This window comes from Wyeomyia smithii, chromosome 1 (assembly GCF_029784165.1).
Source record: "Wyeomyia smithii strain HCP4-BCI-WySm-NY-G18 chromosome 1, ASM2978416v1, whole genome shotgun sequence".
Taxonomy (NCBI): domain Eukaryota; kingdom Metazoa; phylum Arthropoda; class Insecta; order Diptera; family Culicidae; genus Wyeomyia; species Wyeomyia smithii.
Window position 1 is genome coordinate 125,393,122 of NC_073694.1, and position 22,849 is coordinate 125,415,970.

The 22,849-nt window shown below is 37.2% G+C and overlaps 1 protein-coding gene across 4 annotated transcripts in view; it reads left to right on the forward strand.

Moving 5' to 3' along the window:
* Nucleotides 1-22,849, forward strand: part of LOC129718832 (protein max) — a 143,879-nt gene that overhangs the window by 62,574 nt on the left and 58,456 nt on the right. For 2 of the 4 annotated variants that reach the window (XM_055669942.1, XM_055669941.1), the window contains exons 2-3: nucleotides 1,262-1,524; nucleotides 1,580-1,648. In XM_055669942.1, the coding sequence (XP_055525917.1) occupies nucleotides 1,423-1,524; nucleotides 1,580-1,648 (171 nt within the window). In that variant the 5' untranslated portion in view covers nucleotides 1,262-1,422. Of the gene's footprint in view, nucleotides 1-317; nucleotides 1,525-1,579; nucleotides 1,649-22,849 lie in introns of those variants that run through there. The other 2 variants (XM_055669939.1, XM_055669943.1) reach the window with 2 other exon arrangements.

Below are 22,849 nucleotides of genomic sequence, written 5' to 3' on the forward strand. Positions count from 1 at the left end.
TCTGGGAGTGGTTTAGAAAAAAAGTGGGACTGTTCTTCAAAATTAATCTCTTTAATGGTAGTACCGGTGGTTCACGTGGTGGCCATCTTGAAGCATATTTCGTTGAAAGATCATTTTTTTGGTCTCGAAAAAAAAAACAGGAAGCTTTAGGAACACTTTTGAAATTGACATTTTACGCTAGTTCTGGATCTTTCGGTTAAATTATTTAGTTTCTACTCAATCCCGCAGAAGCAGTTTCGGAAAAATTAGGAAGCTCTAGGATCACTTTAGAAAATTGACCTCAATTACGGTATTTCTGGATCTTCCGGAAGGCTATTGGAGGCCTGCCTAAAGCCAAACCTGGGTCCAGTGTGTAAATATATATCTATATCAAAGACCTCAGAGAGTTATCTTCTAAATTGGCCACAGCATACGAGTTGATACTGAAATAGATAAAAGTCTTTCTGTTACAAAATTGTCACGGGTACACTAGCGCCACGTAGTGAGAAAATTCCAAAACAGACAGATCTTCATCTGAAAGTACTCAATCACTTGACCAACTTTGCTAAAGACATGATTGTTCTATATCCTAAGATCTTCGACTTACAATTCATCTAATATGCACAGACTGGACATGTACCACTTTTGCTCTCAACGAAATGGTGATTGTGTTAATTACCAAAAATTGTTCTGGCTATAACTTTGGTTTAGGTTATCAGATCTCGGTTTTTCTTGGATATTCTAGTACGTTATTGCGTTCTGCATCAATTTATGCAAAAAAAACCTAAAAAGTGTAAAATTGGCACATGTACCTCTTTTGCTCTCAACGGCTCAAATCATTATCATCATTTTTACTGTTTTTACCGTTTTTACTGCAGCGCCAGCTGTCAGTTGAACAGTCATTTTAATAGCCCGTATTATCAAGCAGATTTTCCTGGGTTGTCGAGTATAGACACTATATATATATAGACCTGCGGACTGAATCGCAGCGAGCCAAAATAACTGTCAAACGTGCGAGCCAAAATGAACATAACGAAAAATTTGTATCAAACAAATAACAAGAATATAAAAATCCAGCGATTCCAGTGCTGCTGTCATTCACTACGCAGGTCTATATATATATAGTGTCTATATTGTCGAGCTGTTGCGGACATTTTTCATAAACATCTGGCATCTTTGGTCGGGATTATCGATATTAGTATCGCCCAGCACTGCCATAACCAAGTTTTTACGTCGTGCGTAGATTTTGTTGTGAACCCAGTAAATGTTTGTTTTTTCTCAGGATTCTATTATGTTCACTGCCGGGGAGATGTGAGACAAAAACGAACTTATGAAATATTGCAATCTGTTGGAAGATAAATAAAATTGTAAATATTGTGACAAGAGTAGTGAGCCAGTTGAAAAATTGTCTTTCAAAAGGCAAATCCGAGAAACAGCCTGTGGATGCGTTTGTACGAGGACCAGCAGCAAGCACGGAAGGCCAGCCCAGTCGATCTGTACGACAACATGAGTGACGATGATAGAGACATCGACATTGACAGTGACGTAAGTAATAAATTTAGAATAAAATACATTGAAATCATACGGATGTTTTCCTCAGGACGGAGATGACTCTGACACCACTAAATCACAAACAAGAAATTCAGGAGGAAATCAATTTTATTCACAGGTAATTTTGTAATCCAATATAAATTATAGTATAGAAATATTTATAAGTATGCAAATTGCCAAAAAAATAAAGGACCGATTTGAACGAACTGAAAAATGCGATTCCCATTTTTGAATGGGCTGCATAAAGAGCCGTTTGAACGTTCGATCTTTCGAAAAAAAAAACGGGAATCATGGTGGCCAGCGAACCGGTAAACCGGGAACTTGAAAATGTGCTGAAAATACTACAAGGTATACAGCCCTAGGGTTGTATGAAATGGTGACGTGGGACTGAACACTGTAATTAGGGGATTTTTTGTTACAAAATATACAGAGCCTGCAGACAGAATCAAGGTGTTTGCTCAGCGACTGTACGTATTTTTATTTTCAGCCTACCCCGGAAATCAACTTTTTGAAATATATTCAACAACACTCGAAAGAATATCGTATATATTTGGCGATATTAGTATTAGCCTGTAGTATATTTTTGTGCAGAAATCATGTATTTGACAAGGCACAAGCATATCATTCTTGTTGAAGAAGCACCAAGAATTTCTCGTAATGCGCCAAAGTCTAGATTAACTCTATATCCTCGAAAACCAAAACCCATAATACTTACGTTATTATAATAAATGATTTTGTCTTATTTAACTCTGATTAAATCAAATCTATAATATGGTTCTTACTTTCAACATAATATAGAAGCCCTTACAAAGGTTCATTAATTGGCAAACATAAAAAGATATTTTAAACAAAATTATTAACAAGTTCCAGCAAAAAATCGTAGCAATCCACAATTACATTTTTGTTTTTTGCTTGACAATTTTTTTCATTTGCCTACAACTACATTCGCTGTATAACGAAGACAGCTAATATACGTTTATTGTAGTAAAGCTTAGAATAATAATATATCATCTAACAATTTTGAAATGTAAAAAGAGATTCTATATGAATCTCAGTAAATAAACAAAAAATTCACAACCATTCGCAGTCTCTCACTCTCCTATAAATGTATATATTTAGGAATTTACTCTTTCGATACTATCCGGTTACGATTGTTTAGTGAATATCCAAGATAAAACAAATAAATATCCGCTGCAAAAATTTACAATTCTTGTTGAGTATTTTATGGTAATCATATTAATGAGATAAACTTTCAATCACCATCAACAGCAGCATTGCAGTTTTTCCTCGATTGCACACAAATAGAAATGTACGAACAAAAGTGTACCACTGCAATACGAATAGTACCGCTGCAGTATGAATTGTACCGCTGAAATGTACGAATAGAAGAGTACCGCTGCAATCATAGACGACGAGAGACGGTTCTTTACTCCACTGGTACTAGTACTGCTTTGACCGGCATGTTTTCTTTCAAGACATCAGTTTTTATTAGGTTTCGAAAGCAGGCTTAGAAATTGTTCAAGAATAGGGATTGTTTCAAACTTTTCGAAAAACTTTTACGTTCGAGACATCATTTTAGTCTATGCTCATGGAAGCTAAAATAAATTGACCTATTGGGACGGGGAGACTCTGTCAATTTTTATATCGATATTGATACAGAGAATATCACGGAAAACGGATGGTGTCCATTCACGTCGTCTGTGCTAGGAATGCTCGCATGTAATTGGTACATTGTTTGCGTAAGTTTCCCTGTAACTTTTTATTAATTTTCACCGTTGAGCAGTGAAATATTAATGTTAACTTGCGTGTTATAAAATTGTTACACATTTTATCTATCCAACAACATATTGGTTATTGTTATTCATCATGTCGTTATGCTGTTATTAACGTTTGAAATCTGATGCAACTTTTGCCAGTTTCATTTCCAGTTTTACAGAATTTGGGATACCATCCGTCCTGATTTAGCAGGACATGTCCTGATTTTGAGATGATATTTGGGCGTCCTGATTTATTTTTCATATTCTAGCATTTGTCCTGATTTTCATAAGACATGCAATTATCTTCAATCACCAAGGTCATATTTCAAGGCACAAGTCGGTAAGTTTTTAGCAGAAACGTGAATGTTGCCTGATATTAGAAATTGTTGGAGATTGCCCAGTATTTTTTTTTTTCATTTCTGGTTGCCAGTTCGAATTCGTCGCTGGAAAAATAAAAACAAAAGGACATTTTTCTTCGATAATATACTTAAAGTAACATTTTATGAGGAAAATTGTAAACTTTGGAGTGATGACCGTTTTGCGGGCTAAAGAAATAAAGGAACCTATTACAGTCAACGAGGTGAGCAGCGAGTTACTCGCCTGACCAATTTAGATATAACAGATGGTGAGTCGGCTGGATCTCGGACGAGTAGCTCGTCTGCGAAACTGCTCCACTCAGCTGTCACCAGCCAAGTTTCACTCGCGTTTCCTTTTTTTTTTTTAAGGGGGGATTTGTTAGTAGCTTAAGTATTTATGATAAATATTAGTAAATAATGAGTATGTGTGTCCAATCACAAATGGTGACTTCTCAACACTGTTAGAAATTTGTAATTTTAATTGTTAGGATTTGTTTGCTTTCGCAATTAGGACTTATCATTCGTAGGGATTCAAACCTACTTGTCAGAAAAGGGGAAGTAAACTTACAACTAACTTAATTGCTAACTTATTGGCTATAAAGAGAGCTTATCGTAGCAATTGAGGATTGCAACGATTTTTGTCGAAAATTGTTAATAATTTTATTTGATTTAGCTTCTAATGGTTCAACACCAGTAAGTCTATGTAATTCGAGTCTCGCGTTTCCTAATAGAACATTTTGCCCGTCAGTGACTCTAGGCGAGGCAAATTGCTCGCCTCGTTTCTTGTTATCGGTCCCAAAATCAGGAAAAATCTATAATGCAGAATTGAAATATCTGGGAGTTTAGATATTAAACCTGTCTATCTTGATACATGTTCAATAATGTGAATAATTCTGATAAATCTCGATACATAACCACACAACGCTCACTGCGTAAATTATTTCTTTGGTTAAGCCTGAGTAAAGTGAATAGTGTTGAACATTTGACAATTTTTATATTTAATTTTAAACAGTTTACGTGTGCTGAATTCTTTGGGGACATACAAATTCCTAAAACTTCAAAGTTGCTTGATAAAATTGGATCGTTCGAGATACATGTTGAATAAATTAACAACCGAATAGCGTTTTGAAGTGCAAATCACATACCACCAGTTTGAACCAGAATAAAAATAATTTGGATCAAATTTGTGCCGAAAAAATAGATGTCCTGATTTGTACCTCTGACCAGATGGTATCCCTATACAGAATGCATCCCAGTATAGTAAACAAAGACGTAGTCCCACGTCAAAAACCGAAAAAACGGAATTTCAATACCAAACCGGGAAATTTATAATGTTAAATTTGAACTTAATTTTTCGTTTACTACATGCTTGGGATCTGTTGTATCAGTTCAACGCGCTAATAATTTTCGGTCATCTCACAAAAATTGGAAGGTTCCAGGCGTCTCTCGGTTGGTCACGAGATAAGATGCATTGTAATATGTGCGAATCTTGGTTGCGAGGGGACGACCGTTCGAGTCTATAGGACCCAAGCGCTAGCAATTGTCCTGTACACTAATGATTAGCTACTAAAACTGCAAAACACACTGGAGGTCAAACTCGTAAACAGTGGAATGTAGCTGGGCCTTGCTTCTCTTGATGTTTTGTTATTCTTCAATTTCTATTCCTTCTCATTCGCACCAATCAGTGATTGATCAGGATTGAGTGCCGATGAAACGTCAACAATTACAATTTCACAGGTCTATTGTCTGGTCATTGTAAAAAAACACAAGGGTTGTTACAGTATGCAAAGCCACAATCGCAAGGTTGAAGTTGAACTACATAAGGTTGTTTGTTACATTATTTGTATTGAATATGTATGTTCAAAGTTTTGTGTAAAAGCGGTTTGAAGTTTTGTGTAAAAGAGAAGTTGAGGTGCTGCCGAATTTTATAGCGAATTTCTTTATTTCACTGTGTGCGGGCAAAACTGCCGAGGAATAAAAACTTCATCGCCATTTAAAAAGCAAGTAAGAAAGAGATGCCAAATAATTGTTTACGAACTTAGCACGTGCGGTGGTGGGTTGAAGCTGACAAATTTTACAGTGCGCTTCGGGCAGCACGGCAGGTCAATACTGGGTCAATATCGAGCGAATAAAGAAGAGTTTTGACAGCAGTTCCTTTGCTTCCAGGTCAAAACGAGGTGAGCTGGTGGAATATAGAAATTCGCTATTAGTTCAACAGTCCGCTGCGGACCAGTCGCTGTTTAGGGCCGCTCCTATCCTGGGGAAGCTCTCCATAATATCAATTCAGTGTTGTTGAAAGAGCGTTGAGCGTTGACGCTGTGGTCAAAATACATTTTTGGAGATTCATTCCCGATTGAAGTGATTTTTTCTACTGTTACGACACTATTTTATTCGTTATTGAATTTGCGCATTTTAACATTTTTTCTCTTTTTTAAATGAAATGTATGAAAACTAGCCCCCCCTAGAAATGTTCCTTAGTTGCGCCCATGATTAGAACCAAGATTAAAATTTAATCGGAACTAACAGATCTAGCCCCACGTTGGGCGCCAAAATCGTCTAGCGACGATGGCGTACTTAGGTTCAGAAGTTATTCAAATCTAACGCCGGGGATTTCCATTCCGCACTTGACCGCAAAAATGAGCGATTTAAGCGCCACCTCGAATCCCTGGGCTTGGTGGTTGAGCTCTAATCTTGGGTTCTCATAGCTTTACAGAACCCTTCAAGATAGAGCCACAAAGTTGATTCAGCTTTAACAGCCCAAGGGCGCGTGCTTCCGGGTGGCGGGTGGAAGATCATGAGAGTCAGATACCTATGTTGTAGCTCTTCCTACTCTGATCTCGGCAATCTCTTATGTGGGAAGGATTCATGACAATATTAATTGTTAATAGTTCTGGCGAATTCTCTTCACACGTGGACCAGACCACATTGTGCAAGCTATGTTCTCATCTAGAAAGTGATAATTACCTACTTCTTAATTCTGTTTAGTTGTAGTAGCCGTAGTAGTAGAAACAAGAGTATGTGTTGTAAGGCGAGGTGCGCAAAGAGAAAAGCAGTAAACCCAGCAACCAATCCGCGTAAAGTAGTCCAGCAAGAAGGGCTTTAGAAAAAAAACCCGAGACACTCTAGAACCAGTTATTAAAATTGTCCTCTTTGACGATCATTCCGGATCTTTCGGTGGGCGGAGGGTATTTTTTGGACTAAGTCCTTTACTAGATAAACACTTAAACGTTTCTGGTTCCGAACCCACGTTAATTCGGAAATTCGCGAAATTTTTTTTGAATCAGCGCGGTATCGCGTAAAAAAAAACGCGTTAATTCAAAAATCCGCGTAAAAAACCGCGGTAATTCAAAAATCCGCGTAAAACGCGTTAATTCAAAGATCCGCGTAAAAAAAACCTCGTAAAAAAAATCCGCGTATAAAAAACCGCGTAAAAAAACCTGACTGTATTTGAACAGTTCTAGTAAATCAGATTTAACTTCGCATGACTCCAAGTACGCATTGGAAGGTGTCATGAACTTCGTAAGAATAAAAAAAATTTGAGGTTTGTTCCGCTGATTACTCGCAACGTTTCAATTCCAATGCACCACTCACAATATTGAGCACAACTTAACCCATTCCCCGCGGGTGATGCCATATGGCATCACCTGACATATAAACTTTGATAACAGTTTAACAACTATACTTGAAATCTAACGATGAAAATATTCTGAACAGTTAGAGAACAGATTGATCTTCAACATGCAATATAGTTTGTGCCAATTATGCATGCGGTTGCGGAGTTTGAATGTCATTTTTCGATGTAAAAACTAATTTCTCTCCGCGGGGATAGGGTTAAGGACATTTTGTTGAACCACAATTGTGTGTGATTCAAAAAATGTATAATAATTGCAACACCTATGCTATACAAAATATCAAGCTCGAGTTTGTTTACTATGTATATAAGAAGCCTCAATTCAATGGTTTTACAAGAGTTTTTGATCTCACTCTTTGCGCATCACGCTTTGGTCTATAATTTATGTGTCAGTTCTATTCTCAGCTCTTTATGCGGGTCTGGGGTGCGGGGGTGATTGACTTCCCATGGGTTTGGGATTGTTTGGGGTCCCGGATGGAGCGGGGAGAGCTTGGTTCTGGTTTACTGCTATAATTTTAGTTTTTTTTCCTCGTAACAATGCCCTACTTTTTTTTAAATTAATATTTATTTAGGCCCAAACGCGAAGCATAACGGGGCCGAATATCTTTTGGAGTAGGGAAAAGCCAGCTTGAGTAGAGCCCGTATCCCGACTGCTCCTCCTCAAACAGGCATAAAAACCCTCTCATCTTTTCTCTTTTAAAAATACAATTTAAATATACATGTCATTTAAACCTACGACTAACATCAAAGTTTTTCTCTGTATGACTAAATACTAATCCTTACTACTATTCATTTTAGGATGTGATGGTTCCTTATCTCTTTGAAATCAAAATTTATATCTAAGTTCGGTGGATCATGTCTCTCAGAAAGAAGCGATGATTCATGTTTCTATAAAAAGATGAATAAAAGAGAGAAGAAAAAAGAACAGAATTAGTGTAAAACTTTTTCAAGATTGTTGTGTTGGGTAATATTAGGAGAAAAAGCAAGGAGATAATCAAATTTGATACATGACATCTCTCAAAAAGTCATAAATAGGTATTACAAGCGCGGGGTTGCGGCTAGTAAGCGCATCCCGTTCTTGCATTGTAAACGTCACTTCTTGTTTCCGGAGTGAATTCATAAGCTTGGTCTTTACTCTGTGGTACTTAGGGCATACGAAGACTATGTGGTCAATATCTTCGTACCCTCCACATTCGCACAGTGCCCTACTTTGATGTATTTCTGTATGTACATTGGGGTCTCTTTTTACGCGGTTGGTTGTACCGCATATAAAAGATCAGATTAGATATACTCATACTAAACTTATTTACGCGGTATTACAAATAATTTTCCGAATCGAGTAAAAATAATCTGCGTTATTGTAAAAATATCCCGTTTAAAAAAACAACCCGCGTAAAAAGCGACCCCAGTGTATATGTGTTCTGATGTATAAAGTCTATCAAGCGACGACACTTCAATCTTTAAAGGATTTTTGGACGCACTAAAAAAAAAGTAATAATATCCCTCTCTCTTTGTACCACGCCTTGGTTTATCTAACTTTATATGAGTAGTCCAAATCATATAAAACGCATTTTTTATTGAAATAACCACACTACTGAATAGTTTATTTTCCCTTTTTTATTTATTTTTTCTTCTTTTTCGGATTTCATTTTAACCTCAAACACGATAACATGAGTTTGATATCGTTGAGAGGTTTTATCGCTCACAGATTTACACCAAGATTTTATGAAATTTCTTCGATAATCAACAAATCAGGACAGGCAAATTAGAGAAGAGACAAAACAACCAACAATAACCAATCCAAGCAATCACCAGATTCAAGACAGACAAAAAGAGGGAAGTATCCTCTAAACTAGGGTTTGCAATATTCCCGGGAATCGATTTCCCGGGAAACGGGAATGAAAAATCTTATTTTTCGGGAATTCCCGGGAACCGGGAACGGATTTTTTTTTAGCAAAAATGAGATTTTAAATAGGTTTATCAGTAAAAGGTAACAAAAAGGAGGATTAAAGGTCCTCATGTCGTCAAACAGCTTCAGATCCGCTGACAATTTTCCGTTAGGCTCAAAAATGGTATTTTCTTCTGTAAAACTTTGCTCAAGTCCGCTGAACCACCGCTGATTTCTAGAATACTTTGAAATCACCGATTTCACCTCTTGCTACATTTAATTGAAAACTGGTGTCCGATGCTTTGTTGAGTTTGTTAAAGAGAAAACTGAGTGTTAGGCAGGCATTGGACGGGGAAAATATTTGTAATATTTGATACGGATATTTTGGGCAATATATGTTTTACACTACAATAAATATTTACTGTTTACTTGAGCGGTAGCAAATATATTCGCTTTTTTTATTATTTATTATGTGCGGTGCGATTTTTTTCTAAATAAACTTCGTCTCAAATCTAGTTTTCATTAACAAAACAACATTTCAAAACCTTTTGGAGTTTATATCACCATTGATTGGAGCGTAAGATTCCAAGGAAGAAGTTTGGTTGATTAACTTCGTTATTTCGTTATTTCGCCATTTGGTGGTTTTCTGTGACCGAGACAAACCGGAAGGAAACGATATTATATTAAATAATCAGTTCAATACGACTTGAAATAAGTCAGTCTTAAAGCATTTGAATGCTTACTAATTAACATGTAAAGATGAATTTTACTTTGAAATACTATATTGAGTTTTATTACATGATTTATTTTTGGCACCAGTTAGACGTGTTCAATTTTATTGCACTATTGCATAAGAAACTATAGTAAATCTAACAAATTTTTTTTGCGGAACTCGGAAATCCCGGGAAACAATATTTCTGTTCCCGGGAATCCCGAGAAAAGTTATTTCCCGGGAAATCGTTCCCGGGATTGCATACCCTACTCTAAACCAAGTATGTAGAATTTTTACTTTTCCTTCATTATTGTTATTATTACTTTTTTTTATTTATTTTTTTTAATTTTTTTTATTTTCTTTTAATTTTTTTTAATTTTTTGTTTTTTTTCCTTATATTTTTTTCAATTTTTTTCTTATATTTTTATTTATTTATTTTTTTTTTTTCAAACGTTCAAACACCTTCCCAATCTTTCCCCAATCCCTTCCAATGGCATTCATACAGTCCCGCAAGTGCAGTCAGCCATTATCCTTCCTTAAATATCGGGGTTGGACAGACTTGGTTCCAACTGCCTCACCATCTACCGCAAAATGAAAATAAAATGAAAATGCTTTAACCCTCTAGTGCCCAAGTTTATTTTCAGGCGGACTTCAAAAAAATCACTATGAAACTTCATAAACATTTTTAAGTATTGATTGAAGCTTTTTAGAGGTTTGACTGAAGACCGTCTAAAGGCGGCACTGGACACTAGAGGGTTAAGCGCCACCTCGAATGAGGATCGCCCACCAATATTTAATTGTCCGGTATGAGACCTAAGCTAAGGTAGGTTCTTGTTCAAACGAGTCAAAGCGGTCCGGCTGTCCCCAAATTCACCCTAACTAGACTTACTAGATCTCACTAGGCTCTCACGACACGACCATCATTCACGGATTCACCCTTCTCAGCAAGCTTTCCCTAAAAGCTTCTCCTGAACATCGTGGGAGTTTTCCTCCTCTTAAGGGCTATTCCCACTGCTTCCGTTCCGGGACCGGGCCGGGACCGGGCCGTGGCTGTTCCGTGTGTCGTCCGGGCTCGTTTGAGATTGATTGCATGCGTTCTTATGAACGCATTCACACCGACGCGCCGTGCCCAGACCGGGGCAGCGTTGAGTTGCCGTCGTGCTGCCGCAGTGCGAGAGAAAAACTATCGTTGCCGACGATACTTTGTGTTGGCCGGAGAGTGCACGGAAGGCACTCGGGTGGATGCGTGTATGTTGTAGTGACATATTTCGCGCGGAGTGAGCTGCGGTATGAAAAAAAGAGAAAGACGTTCTTTCACATACACACATCAACATTTCTCAGCCAGAGCGCAGCGCAGGCACGGTTCAATCACGGCGCAGTGTGAATGCATGAAAAGTCCCGGACGAGCCCGGGCCCGGCCCGGTCCCGGAACGGAAGCAGTGGGAATAGCCCTTTACCGGCATACGCAAATACGGCAGTGGCCACGTGGTTGCCCTTCGAAGCGATATTAACAAGCATGGGTTCGAATCAAAATGATACGCGCGAGCGAAAATCTTCCAGGGAGCTGATTACCAAAACAACTACACAGCGTAACAGGGAGGCATTAGCGTAATATTTGCAAGAAATAATTCACACTTGGTTATTCTAGTTAAATCACAATCATGTTTTAGTATCTTTCGGTTTTATCATCTTTCTTTTCCCTATCCTATCTGTGCGCAGCGTTGCTAAACGAGCGAGAAGCAAAACATATCCACTCCTTTCTGCTTGAGAATGAGATGTGTGCTACGCTTCTCCAGTCGTTCGCACACACACTTTCGAGAAACTCTTTATTATTCACGCATTTGTCAAAGCAGCAGCCAGCATACAACCGCTCGCAAATTCTCTTTTGCCTTTTTACTCACGCCAAGTACGCGAGTACTCAAATAAGAGTACTAGACTAAGAATGCTTGAAAAAATGTGCCCGAAAACGAAAATGCTTCGTTCACCGACTCACGCATGCGGTTCGTCAATCGCTAAACTGATGCCAAGCAGTTTTGCATCGTGCACCGACAGCCGAAAGTGGGGTGATAAATCTATATAGAATCGCATGCTTGAACGTGTAGGATATTCGACCACCTACTCGCAGTGATGCCACAATTTCAACTGTATTTCGAAACTCAGAAAATCACCTTGGTAATATTTCAATCTGTATAAAAATCTGCATATGTACTGGACATATCCCTTAAAATAAAAAAAACGCAATATAGTTTGTTCATTGACTCATTTATGCACACGTTTAAGCGTAACATATTAATATAATGAAACCTCCAATAAGCTCAATAGCATTTGAGTTCTTTTTCGATTTTCAACTATATCGAAAAGTTTGTTTCGCGACCTTATGAAAATCAAAAAAATCTGTATAGTTCTGTACTATTTCCAGAAAATCTGTAATCTGTATATACAGATATCTGTATGAAAAATACGCAAAAATCTGTATAAGTACTGATAATTCTGTATATGTGGCATCCCTGCCTACCCGTCGAAATATTTTTTTTGCCACTCCGCTTTGTCTTGCCTTGTCACTCCGTTTCGTCATAATGCGTCTTGAAGGTCTTGACAATCACTTCCGCTGGTTGTGCTCGTTGTGCGAAAGTACACGAGCGAGAGTGTGTGTCCATGACGTGTCGGCTTACGAGGAAACTCGCAAGCATCAACGCTCGGTAGTGTGAAATGAAAAAAGTAAAAGAGAACTAGAAACAGTACGACAGGAGTATCTCTAGTGTGAGATTTCGGTAGCGGCGAGAACGCCACTTGGAGTATCGCATGCTTTTTGCGAGCGAGTTTAACAACGCTGCTCTCCGTTGGCCATGCTCGGGAATTTCCCACGAAGTCGTTTTATCAGGATAACAGCAGACTCCGACGTTTCATGCATTTTTAAGACATTTGGCATTTAAAAATTCGATACCGACAACCGTCCCACAGTGGAGCACTTCGAACATCAAACTTGGTCAAAATTGTTTTGAAGGTTTTCGGACTAAATATATATATATATATATATATATATATATATATATATATATATATATATATATATATATATATCCACAAAATTTCTTGAACAATTTCTATCTCAGACTACTAAAATTACTCGTTCCATTCGTGAGTAATCTGTCTTCATACAGCCAGGATTGGAAGACTTCCTCACATCCTCAGCACACTAACTTCATGACTTTTCTATTGTTGAGGAAACATGCTTCAAGAAAACCAGTGACAATGCCACTAAATACGCAGATTACCACTTGGTGTATTGCTGCAGTGTTTTTAGCTCGATAGATCACGTGAAAGCTCGACGAAACATAAAGGATGAACGTTTAATAGTGAGGATCAATGGCGGCCAAGGATCACTCAAATTTATTAACGTTGTGATCAATCAAAGTTCAAGAATTCCGGATTTAAGCGCTGTTTTATCCTCACGTTAATAGAAAATTTTCAGGAGAACTACGAGCAAAATTTGATCGAGGCTAGAACTCAGCAAGGTTAACGCAATGGTCATTAGTGAAGGTTTTTTTAATCTTGCAGTATAAATATTTATTTTGACGTATTCTTCTAGGAGGTCTCACGATCATTAATATCGTAACGGGTGTAATGAGCATACGATGCTTACCTAACAAGCCCCTTGTCGTAGGTTCGAGTCTCGATTCGGGAGAGACTGTTAGTGTCAGTGGGATCGTAGTGCTAACTTCGCAATTGTCCTGTACACTTAACAGTTGGCTGCGAAGACTGTGTATAATAAGTCTGTGTATAATAAACGAGTCCCGAATCCGATTGTAGCACCTAGACTTTGCTTTGTAATAAGCAACAGTTCAACGTTTCCGTGTGCTTTTTGCACCGTGAAAATGGTGATTTGGGGATATTGCGGACAACCGAAGCCGTGAAATAACAGAGCGCGTTGTGGCATGAAGCTGGAGCGAGTAGAGTAATCGAAAAGAGTTACTTCAAATGCATTCATTGCCTCTCTTCCATGGGAGTAACGAGACAATGATCATGATGGTGAATTCGCTATATATTACGATAGAGAAATATAATCCACAGGGTGGCGACTACCGGGAAAAACCGGGAGAATCAGGGAATATCAGGAATTTAATTTTTCGATCAGGGAAATCAGGGAATATCAGGGAATTGAAAAAGTCATCAGGGGAAATTTCTAAGGCTTGGGAATTTCTTTTGCGGAGTTAGTTTTGAATTGGATTTAATTCAATGCATTCGATGTGGACGCTCACCCTACAACAACACTCTATAATAATTTGGTTACCATGAAACGGGGTGAAATTGATCAATTTTTATAATAATTTCCAATTAACTAGCTCCATGAACATTTTTCCCGAAATAGTATAATTTTAAAACAAGTGTGTGTGCTCTAGAAAACCTCTGTGGCTATTGGAGAAATTTCTATCGTCTACCTCATGAAATAAATTCGAGAATTCTATAAAATACTATGATAAAGTGACCAGACAGTTAGGGCTTAAGCGCGGGACACCAATTCAATTCTTAGACGAGGGGAAGGGGGTTGTGTGGTTTGGTTTAAATACTTTTCTCCGAAATGATAAAAAATCACACGTGCATAGTAGGGTGGTAATGACTTGTATGGGAAAAATTTGATGTTTGAATGTCGTTGTGAGTAAGGTTCAAAGATTCGTATGAACAATTTTCTTGAACAATTTTCTTGAACAATTTTCTCATACAAGACAATTGGACTTCGAAAATTTATGCCTAAAAGCGGCCCAAGTTTCCCTATTTTAACTGATAAAGTTCATGAAATGTTCATTTCGATATCAAACTGTAACTGGGACGGAGGTCGGTATCGAATTTTTTAATGTCAAATGTTTTAAGAATGTGAAAACGGCAAGAACTGATGTTATCTAAAAAATCAAAAAATTGACTTTCTGGGCTTTTTTCGAGGAAATTTTTGAGCTGGAAAACTCTCCGTTGGCCCAGCTCGGGAATCTCAAAGTCCCACGAAGTCGTTTTATCAGGATAACACCAGATCCCGACGTTTCATGCATTTTTAAGACATTTGGCATTTTAAACTTCGATACCGACAAGCGTCCCACAGTGGAGCACTTCGAGCATCAAACCTGGTCAAAATTATTTTGAAGGTTTTCGGACTAAAAATGTATCATGGATCGAAAGTATTGTACAATTAATAGTTGTGACTGAAAATTTTCATGGAATAATCCATCTTTGAGTGATTTGTTACTATTCAGATGACGTAGTTCAGATTCAATGGCAATTTTTTGTCTAAAATAAATGACTGAACCATTATGAATGAAACATAGCTGAATGAAACATAACTATTATTCGTTTTTTAATCAATCTGAGTACTCAAAAAAATCTGAAAAGTCCCTAGTATGATTATCATTGTCCGTGTACGAACATTTAACTCGCAACATTTGCATTGCTTCGGACGAAAAAGAATGGCCGTTTGTTTTTGGATTTTGGCCTAGAGCTCGTAATCAAAGGATCCGAATTCATTAGCAACCTGTTGAAAATGTCTCAAAACACTCATTTATTACATGACAGAGGTATGTTCTCGGAACTAAGGCAACAACACTGCCGGAAGCTGAAAAGTTGAAATTTTTCGTCGATTTTCGCATTAATGTAACTCATGAGTTCAGATTGGTTCGGATGATCTAATGCCACCAGTTTAACAAGAAATATGCAGGCTTTAATTTGCAATTGACTGTTTGCATTGAAACTCTTTGATACTTAATTACTTCATATAATATGATATATAAAAAATCTCATTGACAGCGTTTTTGTGTTTTTTAAAATGTTCCTTGGCAATATCCTGACATTTTATAAGTTTTCTAAGTTCACAGATTGATTAAACTAACCTTCTTTGACAATCTCCATAGTTGTATTTATGATTTAAATCACTACGTTGCACTTGATTGTTGTGAAAAACAGTGAACGGTACGGGAGCATCGAATGCAACAACAGACAACTAAAATTTTATCGTTTTCAACCAGCTGTAGCAAAGGTTAACGATACTTCTGGATGCTCATGAGCTTTCAATAGATTCAGTAGGTATCACACTTCATCTTAAGACTATGCAGAACATGGTTAATAAACTTTTGCTTTTTCGACTTTTGATCAGGTTTTTACTTGATTTACTCCTATGCGCGTCCCAGTGAAAATATGAGACATCTGGTGGTTCAATACTGTGAAACCGCGGAACTTTTCGAAGGGATGTATTACACTTAAGATGAACGCGGGACATTTCGTGGGACGTTTTTCTACTCGGGACATTTTGTTAAAACGCGGGACTGTCCCGCGAAATGCCGGACGTCTGGTCACTTTATACTATGAGATAAATCGGGGTGAAATTGATCACTTTTGAAATCCATTCATTCTATTGGAAATGTGCTTTTTTCGATATGTTCATTTTAAATGATGATTTCTGAACTGAAAAATATCAATCACAGCTAGTTTGGAAACGAAAATAACGATATTTCAGGTTAAAATTTATTTATTTTGATTCACGAGCTGCTTTTTGCTAAATTTGCTCTCATTTAATCATCGTTAGACCGGTTTCAATTCGGTTTGCCGCAAAAGCTCAAATACTAGCTCTGTAATTGAAATATTTGTGGTTTCCTGCGAATTCATCGGTATTACTTTAATGGCATGGAATAATCATTGTTGAAAATTACATTTTTTGAGTTTTTATCAAACTTAACTCACTTCTCCAAATTCAACGTAATAACCCTTTAATTAAGATTGCTTTAAGTAAATTCAATACTTTTTTTTGTTATTTGGAAACTTGTTTGATCAAATTTGATTGAGATTTGACTGAGTTAGAAGAATTTTTCGAAAATATGGAAAATTGCACCGGGCATTGCATTGCAAGGTCGACAACACAAGTATGTGAATCATGCAAAAGTTGCATTTGAGGACACGTAAACATTGCCTAGTGTTGTAAGATCAGTATATTTTGATTAAAATTTTTTATCACGAATTTCCAGGTGAACAACTTCACCCCACTGACCAATTTCACCACATTCCATGGTACTTAATTTGCTTTTTCCGATGCAAAAACGAAAGAAATAATCAATGCCAAATGAGTTAAAAAAAAGCAAAAAATAATCGATCTCTTTCAAATTGACTGAAACAATGCACTCGTACTTGACTCAGCAAACTACGTATTTGCTCCAGGTAGAAGAATTTTCCTGAGAAGTAATTTTCCAGAAGAACGTATCCATTTTAGCATAGGCTTTATTTAACCCTATCCCCGCGGAGGCACAGGATTTTCCTCGATAAATGACCTTCAAACTCTTCTTACTCAGCAACCACATGCACAATTTGCAGAAACTCTATTGTAAATTAAAGATTGATCTGATTAAAATAGTTCCATCGTTAAAAATTTCAAGTATATTTGTTAAACTGCAATTAAAGCTTAAATTTCAGTTGAAATCTCGCGGTAATGGATTAGAGCATCGTAGCCCGGGAACTTTTTGTTGTACAGTAAAACTTTCTGAGAATGAATTGCAGGAAAGTGATGAAACCTTGTGCAGGGCTCGTAACGGTTAGATAATGCTACAGTAGTGACTTTAGTGACTAGAATATTAAGAAATAGTGACTATTTTGACGTAGAATACGTCTTACGGCAACAATCCCAGGGACTCAATTTTAATACAGGGATCCAATTTCAAAACCGAAAACATTGAGAGCGTCACAAAAATTGTCCAATTTCAAACGCTTTAAACCCAGTCAGTTTCATTTTTGCAGCAATCGATTGGAAAATCATTCAAGCAGCCGTCCAAATGCAGAAAATTGTAATCTGATTGTTCAAACTATTGTAATATTGAAAATAACGACAGAATGGAGTACCTAGTTAGCCGGGAATGCACTCTTCGGGCTATATAAGAGACTGTTTCTCCTCAAGCAAATCAGTTTACTAGCAGCAGGCAGCAGCAGCGAACGTCAACACCGATGGCAGTAGGCGAAGTGGATCAGCAGCGGGTAACAGCGGCGGTGGTAGTGGTTAGCTGCAGTTCCTACTTCTTTCCGTTCGGCTTCCCTTCGATCTGAGTTGGACCCCACCAGCGGTAATTCGATTCAGATATCGTTGGGTGAATACAACCCGAAACTGAAAGAGACTCGCACTCGGTGATTTGAGAAGCCACCATCATCCAGCGTATGTAGGGTGTGTGCACATAACGTGTGTGAATATTTAAAGCGTGTATCCCTATTTTATAAGGTGTGTGGCTAGCGTGTGTTGCTTGCTATATAGCGTGTGTGTATGTTTATGGCGTGTATGCATGTCTGTAGCGCGTGTGTGCATGTTTATAGCGCGTGTGGCACCACCACCACCACCACCACCACTCTCAAATGGCTTTTCCAGCAAAACAACGACCCCAAACATACATCGAAGCTGCTAAAATCGTGGTTTGATACAAATAAAGTAGCAGTTCTTTCTTGGCCAAGCCAGTCTCCAGATCTAAACCCGATAGAAAACCTCTGGAATGAGTTGAAGAAAAAGCTTTCAGGTCAGTTTTTCTCTAGCAAGGATAAATCTGGGAGAAAGTTCAGGACGAATGGTATTCAATACAATTAAAAACGTGTCAGGTATTGGTGGACTCTATGCCCAGGAGAGTGCATAAAGTGCTTCAGAATAATGACGGCTATACTGGATACTAGTTCCGTTTTTAATACTGTCGTTTTGAAATACTGTTTTTAATAATATGCCTTAGGAAAGATCTCACCTATTTTATTGACCATCAACTTTTTGATACTATTAATCTGAATAAGAAAATTACAGGAAATGTTAATCGTTTTAGTTGTTTGACTCTGTTTGATTATTTTCGCTCTGTGCAATGATTTAAATTACCTTGTTAACAATAAAATTATCAAAATTACCGAATTTCAGTTTTTTTGTACACACACCTATTTTTCTGACCAGCAGTGTAGCGTGTGCGGCTTTCTATAGAGCGTGTGGCTAGAGTGCGTGTCTTGCTTTATAGCGTGCGTGGCTAGCTGTATAGCGTGTGTGTGACTTTATAGCGTGTATGTGCATGTCTATAGCTTGTGTGGCTTGCTATATAGCGTACGTGGCTTGCTATATAGCGTGTGTGGCTAGCAGTATAGCGATTGAAATTTTCATATATACATAATTGCTGATAAATCACCTCATGTAGAATTTGATTATCACTGTAAATCATCCAAAACTAAATAAAAAATTTGCCATGTTGAAAAAATATTCACTTGACATTGACAAACACAGTTAACCTCAAAGTTTATCTGAAGAATTTCTGAGCTAGTGAGCCTGAATCACATAATTTTTCGCGCAAGTCTTACTAATTGCAGCAATCAGTTGTAAAATCATCTACGCTATCGTAAAATCCAGAAAATTGTTATTTGAACTGTTATATCATATATGGAGAATGCACTTTTTGCCCTTGTCTATAGCCTCTTCGTAGCCACTGTCTAAATTAAGATATCTTAGTGCAACTTGATACAAAAGACAGCCACAAAACAATTCAATTTCATTCTTGTTTTGGATACGGCAGCAAGTGAAACCGCGGTGCCGGCTACAGAGGTAAACGTCATCTGTGGCAAAGAGACTATTAAATTAATTAACCCCAATTGAGTGTATTCCCAAACATATGCCAAGAAAGACAATGACCCAAGACAGGCTGTCGTATTCTACGTTACCTCTGCGATCGTGTCTTATAAACAACCTCTCCCACTTTTCTTTTTTTTGAAAAGTATCCAAATAGGTACTAACAAGTCATCAAGTAGTGCGCGCATTTTATGCTAATTATTACGCTGTTTTATAAAAAGCCAGTGGTAAGACGAGATTTATTCTTTGGTTTCTTGCAATTGCTTCCAAACTATTGACGCACCTTCTAACATCACCTGAGCAAGCTACACTATCGCCATTGTCATATTCCAGTAATTAAAAATGGTGATTACTTTCTTGCCAGCAATTAACAAAAGACTCAATAACTTGCTCAGTAGTTTGAGTGTGTTCATAACTCGAAATATAGTGAGTCCATTTAAAGACGAAGTCACACGTTAATGTTATCAAATTTCTACCCCGAAATTTTTACCAGCAGACTTTATTGAAACTAACTTAAATGAGATTAAAACTAGCATTAAAATTTTCAAAAGTACAAAAGCACCTCGTGACGATGGGATTTTAAACATTTTAATTAAAGTTCTTGAGAAATTCTCAGAAATTGTTCCAAAATGAATATTTCGCCAAATTATTGAAAAACGCCAAAAATACTCGTATTTTAAATCCGGATAAGAAACCAGCTGAGGTTTCAAGTTGCCGACCAATCAATTTATGATGATACGAGCTAATGAATCTGAAGGTTATTCAACTGAAGCTGCTCTTTCATATGTAGAAAAAGCGTTTGACAGTGTTTAGCATAAAGGTTTGATAGCGAAATTGTTAATTTCTAATTTTCTACTTTTCACAGTCAAGATTTTAAAACAATTATTCAATCAGAATTCCAAATCCTATTGATTTTCTTTTCAAAGCAGGTGTAACACTGTGTTCCTGTGAATTTTGTTGCCCCTAGGCGTTTCAGAAATGCCGCAAGTCTCCAGAGACTTCAATAAAAATTTTTCGTAGGTTAACGGAAAAACGACGAATACGGCGAGCAATTACTCTGCGGCCTTTTGTCGCACTTCTGCAATTACCAGGGGCACTAAAATAAACAGGTTAAAAAACTATAATATTTCTAGGGTACTTATTTGAGCTTAAGGATAACTTTTTTTTCATTTTCGTCAACCAGTGTAATTTTTATGTTCAATTTTATCGAACTGGACATGTTTCTCAACAAAAATATAAAATTTCAGCAGGAACTAGTTTAAGTCTGATCCTTTTTAGTTTTGAGATTTAGGTGAAAAAACCTATGATAGTCGTAACATAAATCAGTTTAAAATAAATTGGTCAGGGAAAAAAATTTGGAACATCAGGGAAAATCATGGAATGTCAGGGAATTTATTTTTGGAAATTGAGTCGCCACCCTGTCATGGAAGCAAAAATAAATTGACTTATTGGGACGGGGAGACTCTGTCAATTTTTATTTCGATCTTGATACAGAAAATATCACAGGGAACGGATGGTGTCCATTCACATCGTCTGTGCTAGGAATGCTCGCATGTAATTAGTTCATTATTCGCGTAAATTCGTCATTAAAACTTTTTTTCAATTTTACCGCTTAACAATTAAATTAGAGTGATAACTAGCATATAACAAAATTGTTCTACTTTTTATCTATCCAACAACATATTGGTTATTGTTATCCATCATGTGGTTATGCTGTTATTACTGTTTGAAATCTGATGCAAGATTTGCCAGTTTCATTTCAAATTTTACATAATGCATCCCAGTATAGTAAACAAAGACGTAGTCCCACGTAAAAAAAAAATTTTAGCAGAAGACTCGTTTCAGAATGACTACCAGCTGCCAGCTATCCGGCATCAAACTACCATGTACCAGCATCAAACTAAATATTGGCAGTCAGCAATTTATCACAACCAGTAAAAACGTCATCTGCGATAACTTCGACATTTGTCTGTACATAATTTTCACTTGACCAATATTACTTAGAAATACAAATAATACTTGACTGTGCAAAATAAGTTTGCGGTAAAGAAATAACGTAGCAGATAAAGCAGAATGAAACTACGAAAAAAAAACTTACGAATAAAGTTATGGTTCTATGTAAAAAATTTTACTATCTGGTTCTTACCACGGCGTGTGCCTCGCTCAAATCAACGGCATTTCTGATAGCTCAGCAACACAAACTATCATTTGAATGTAAATTACCATTAGATAGTTTCAACAGAAACTAGATAACGCAATAAAATAAATCCAAACCTTTTTTGATTATCACAATAGATCAAAATAATGGTAGTGGTCCACATTTTACAAAAAAAAAACTTTCAAATTAACCATAACACTAGTAAACGCAGGTTTTGCCCTTGAACTAAAAAAATCACAAGGGTTTTATGTAGAGCCACAACCCCAAGGATGACGTAGAACTACCTAATGTTGTTTGTTACATTACTTATATTGAATATGTTTAAAATTTTGTGCAAAAAAGGAGTTGAACCGCTACCGAATGTTAGTTTGCTCATAAATCACTAAACTAGAATGAAACAAACACTACACAATGCAAACAAGTTTCAACAGTCAGCAGCATTTAATTCTAGCACAAATCCAGAAAATATTAAATCTTCAATAATTTGTTTGTTGTCCTTATAAGGACAATCGTTCAATTTCACATCGGATATAATGTTGATCGCATCTGTGTGCTACCCCGACAAAGGAGATTAAGCTAGTTTTCTGATAACACAGTTGATAGCTGTTTTTACACTGAAAATTTGACGGCCATATATTTTGCCAGCATTTTAAAACGTTTGTGTGTTGTCAAAATACGGCACCTTTTCATTAGAGGAAGAGTCGGCTAATGTACTTGCTACTGATGCTGCTCGCTACTGCACAAAGACAACTTTTACCAGAGGAAGTACCGCTGCACCAGCTGTCCCTATCAACCCTATCAACATCGCTACTGATACCATTGCTGCCCTTGATGCTTTCCGCTGCCACAACTGCTGCTGCTGCTGTTGCTGTTAAGTAAGGATTGTTGTAGTCGCTGTCTAGAACTAATATGAGCAGTTTCGGCTCTTATATCGACCAAACAGTACATTCCGAATTACCAGGTCTATAATTCTATCGACCGTGCTTGGGAAAGCAATCGTATCACGACCAGTCAGATCATTTCGGCGTTTTAACAAGGATTGATTATTTCCGATGGTATAGCTGCTGGCAGATTAAGGCTTGACAATTTTAAAGTTTAATCATGCGATAGCTTAATCTTAACCAATTTTGAGGTTTGATTACGCAGGTAATAACAAAAACTGTTTGGCTGTTACATATTACTGAAGGTAAAGATAATTCAGTACGCTCTGAGACATGGA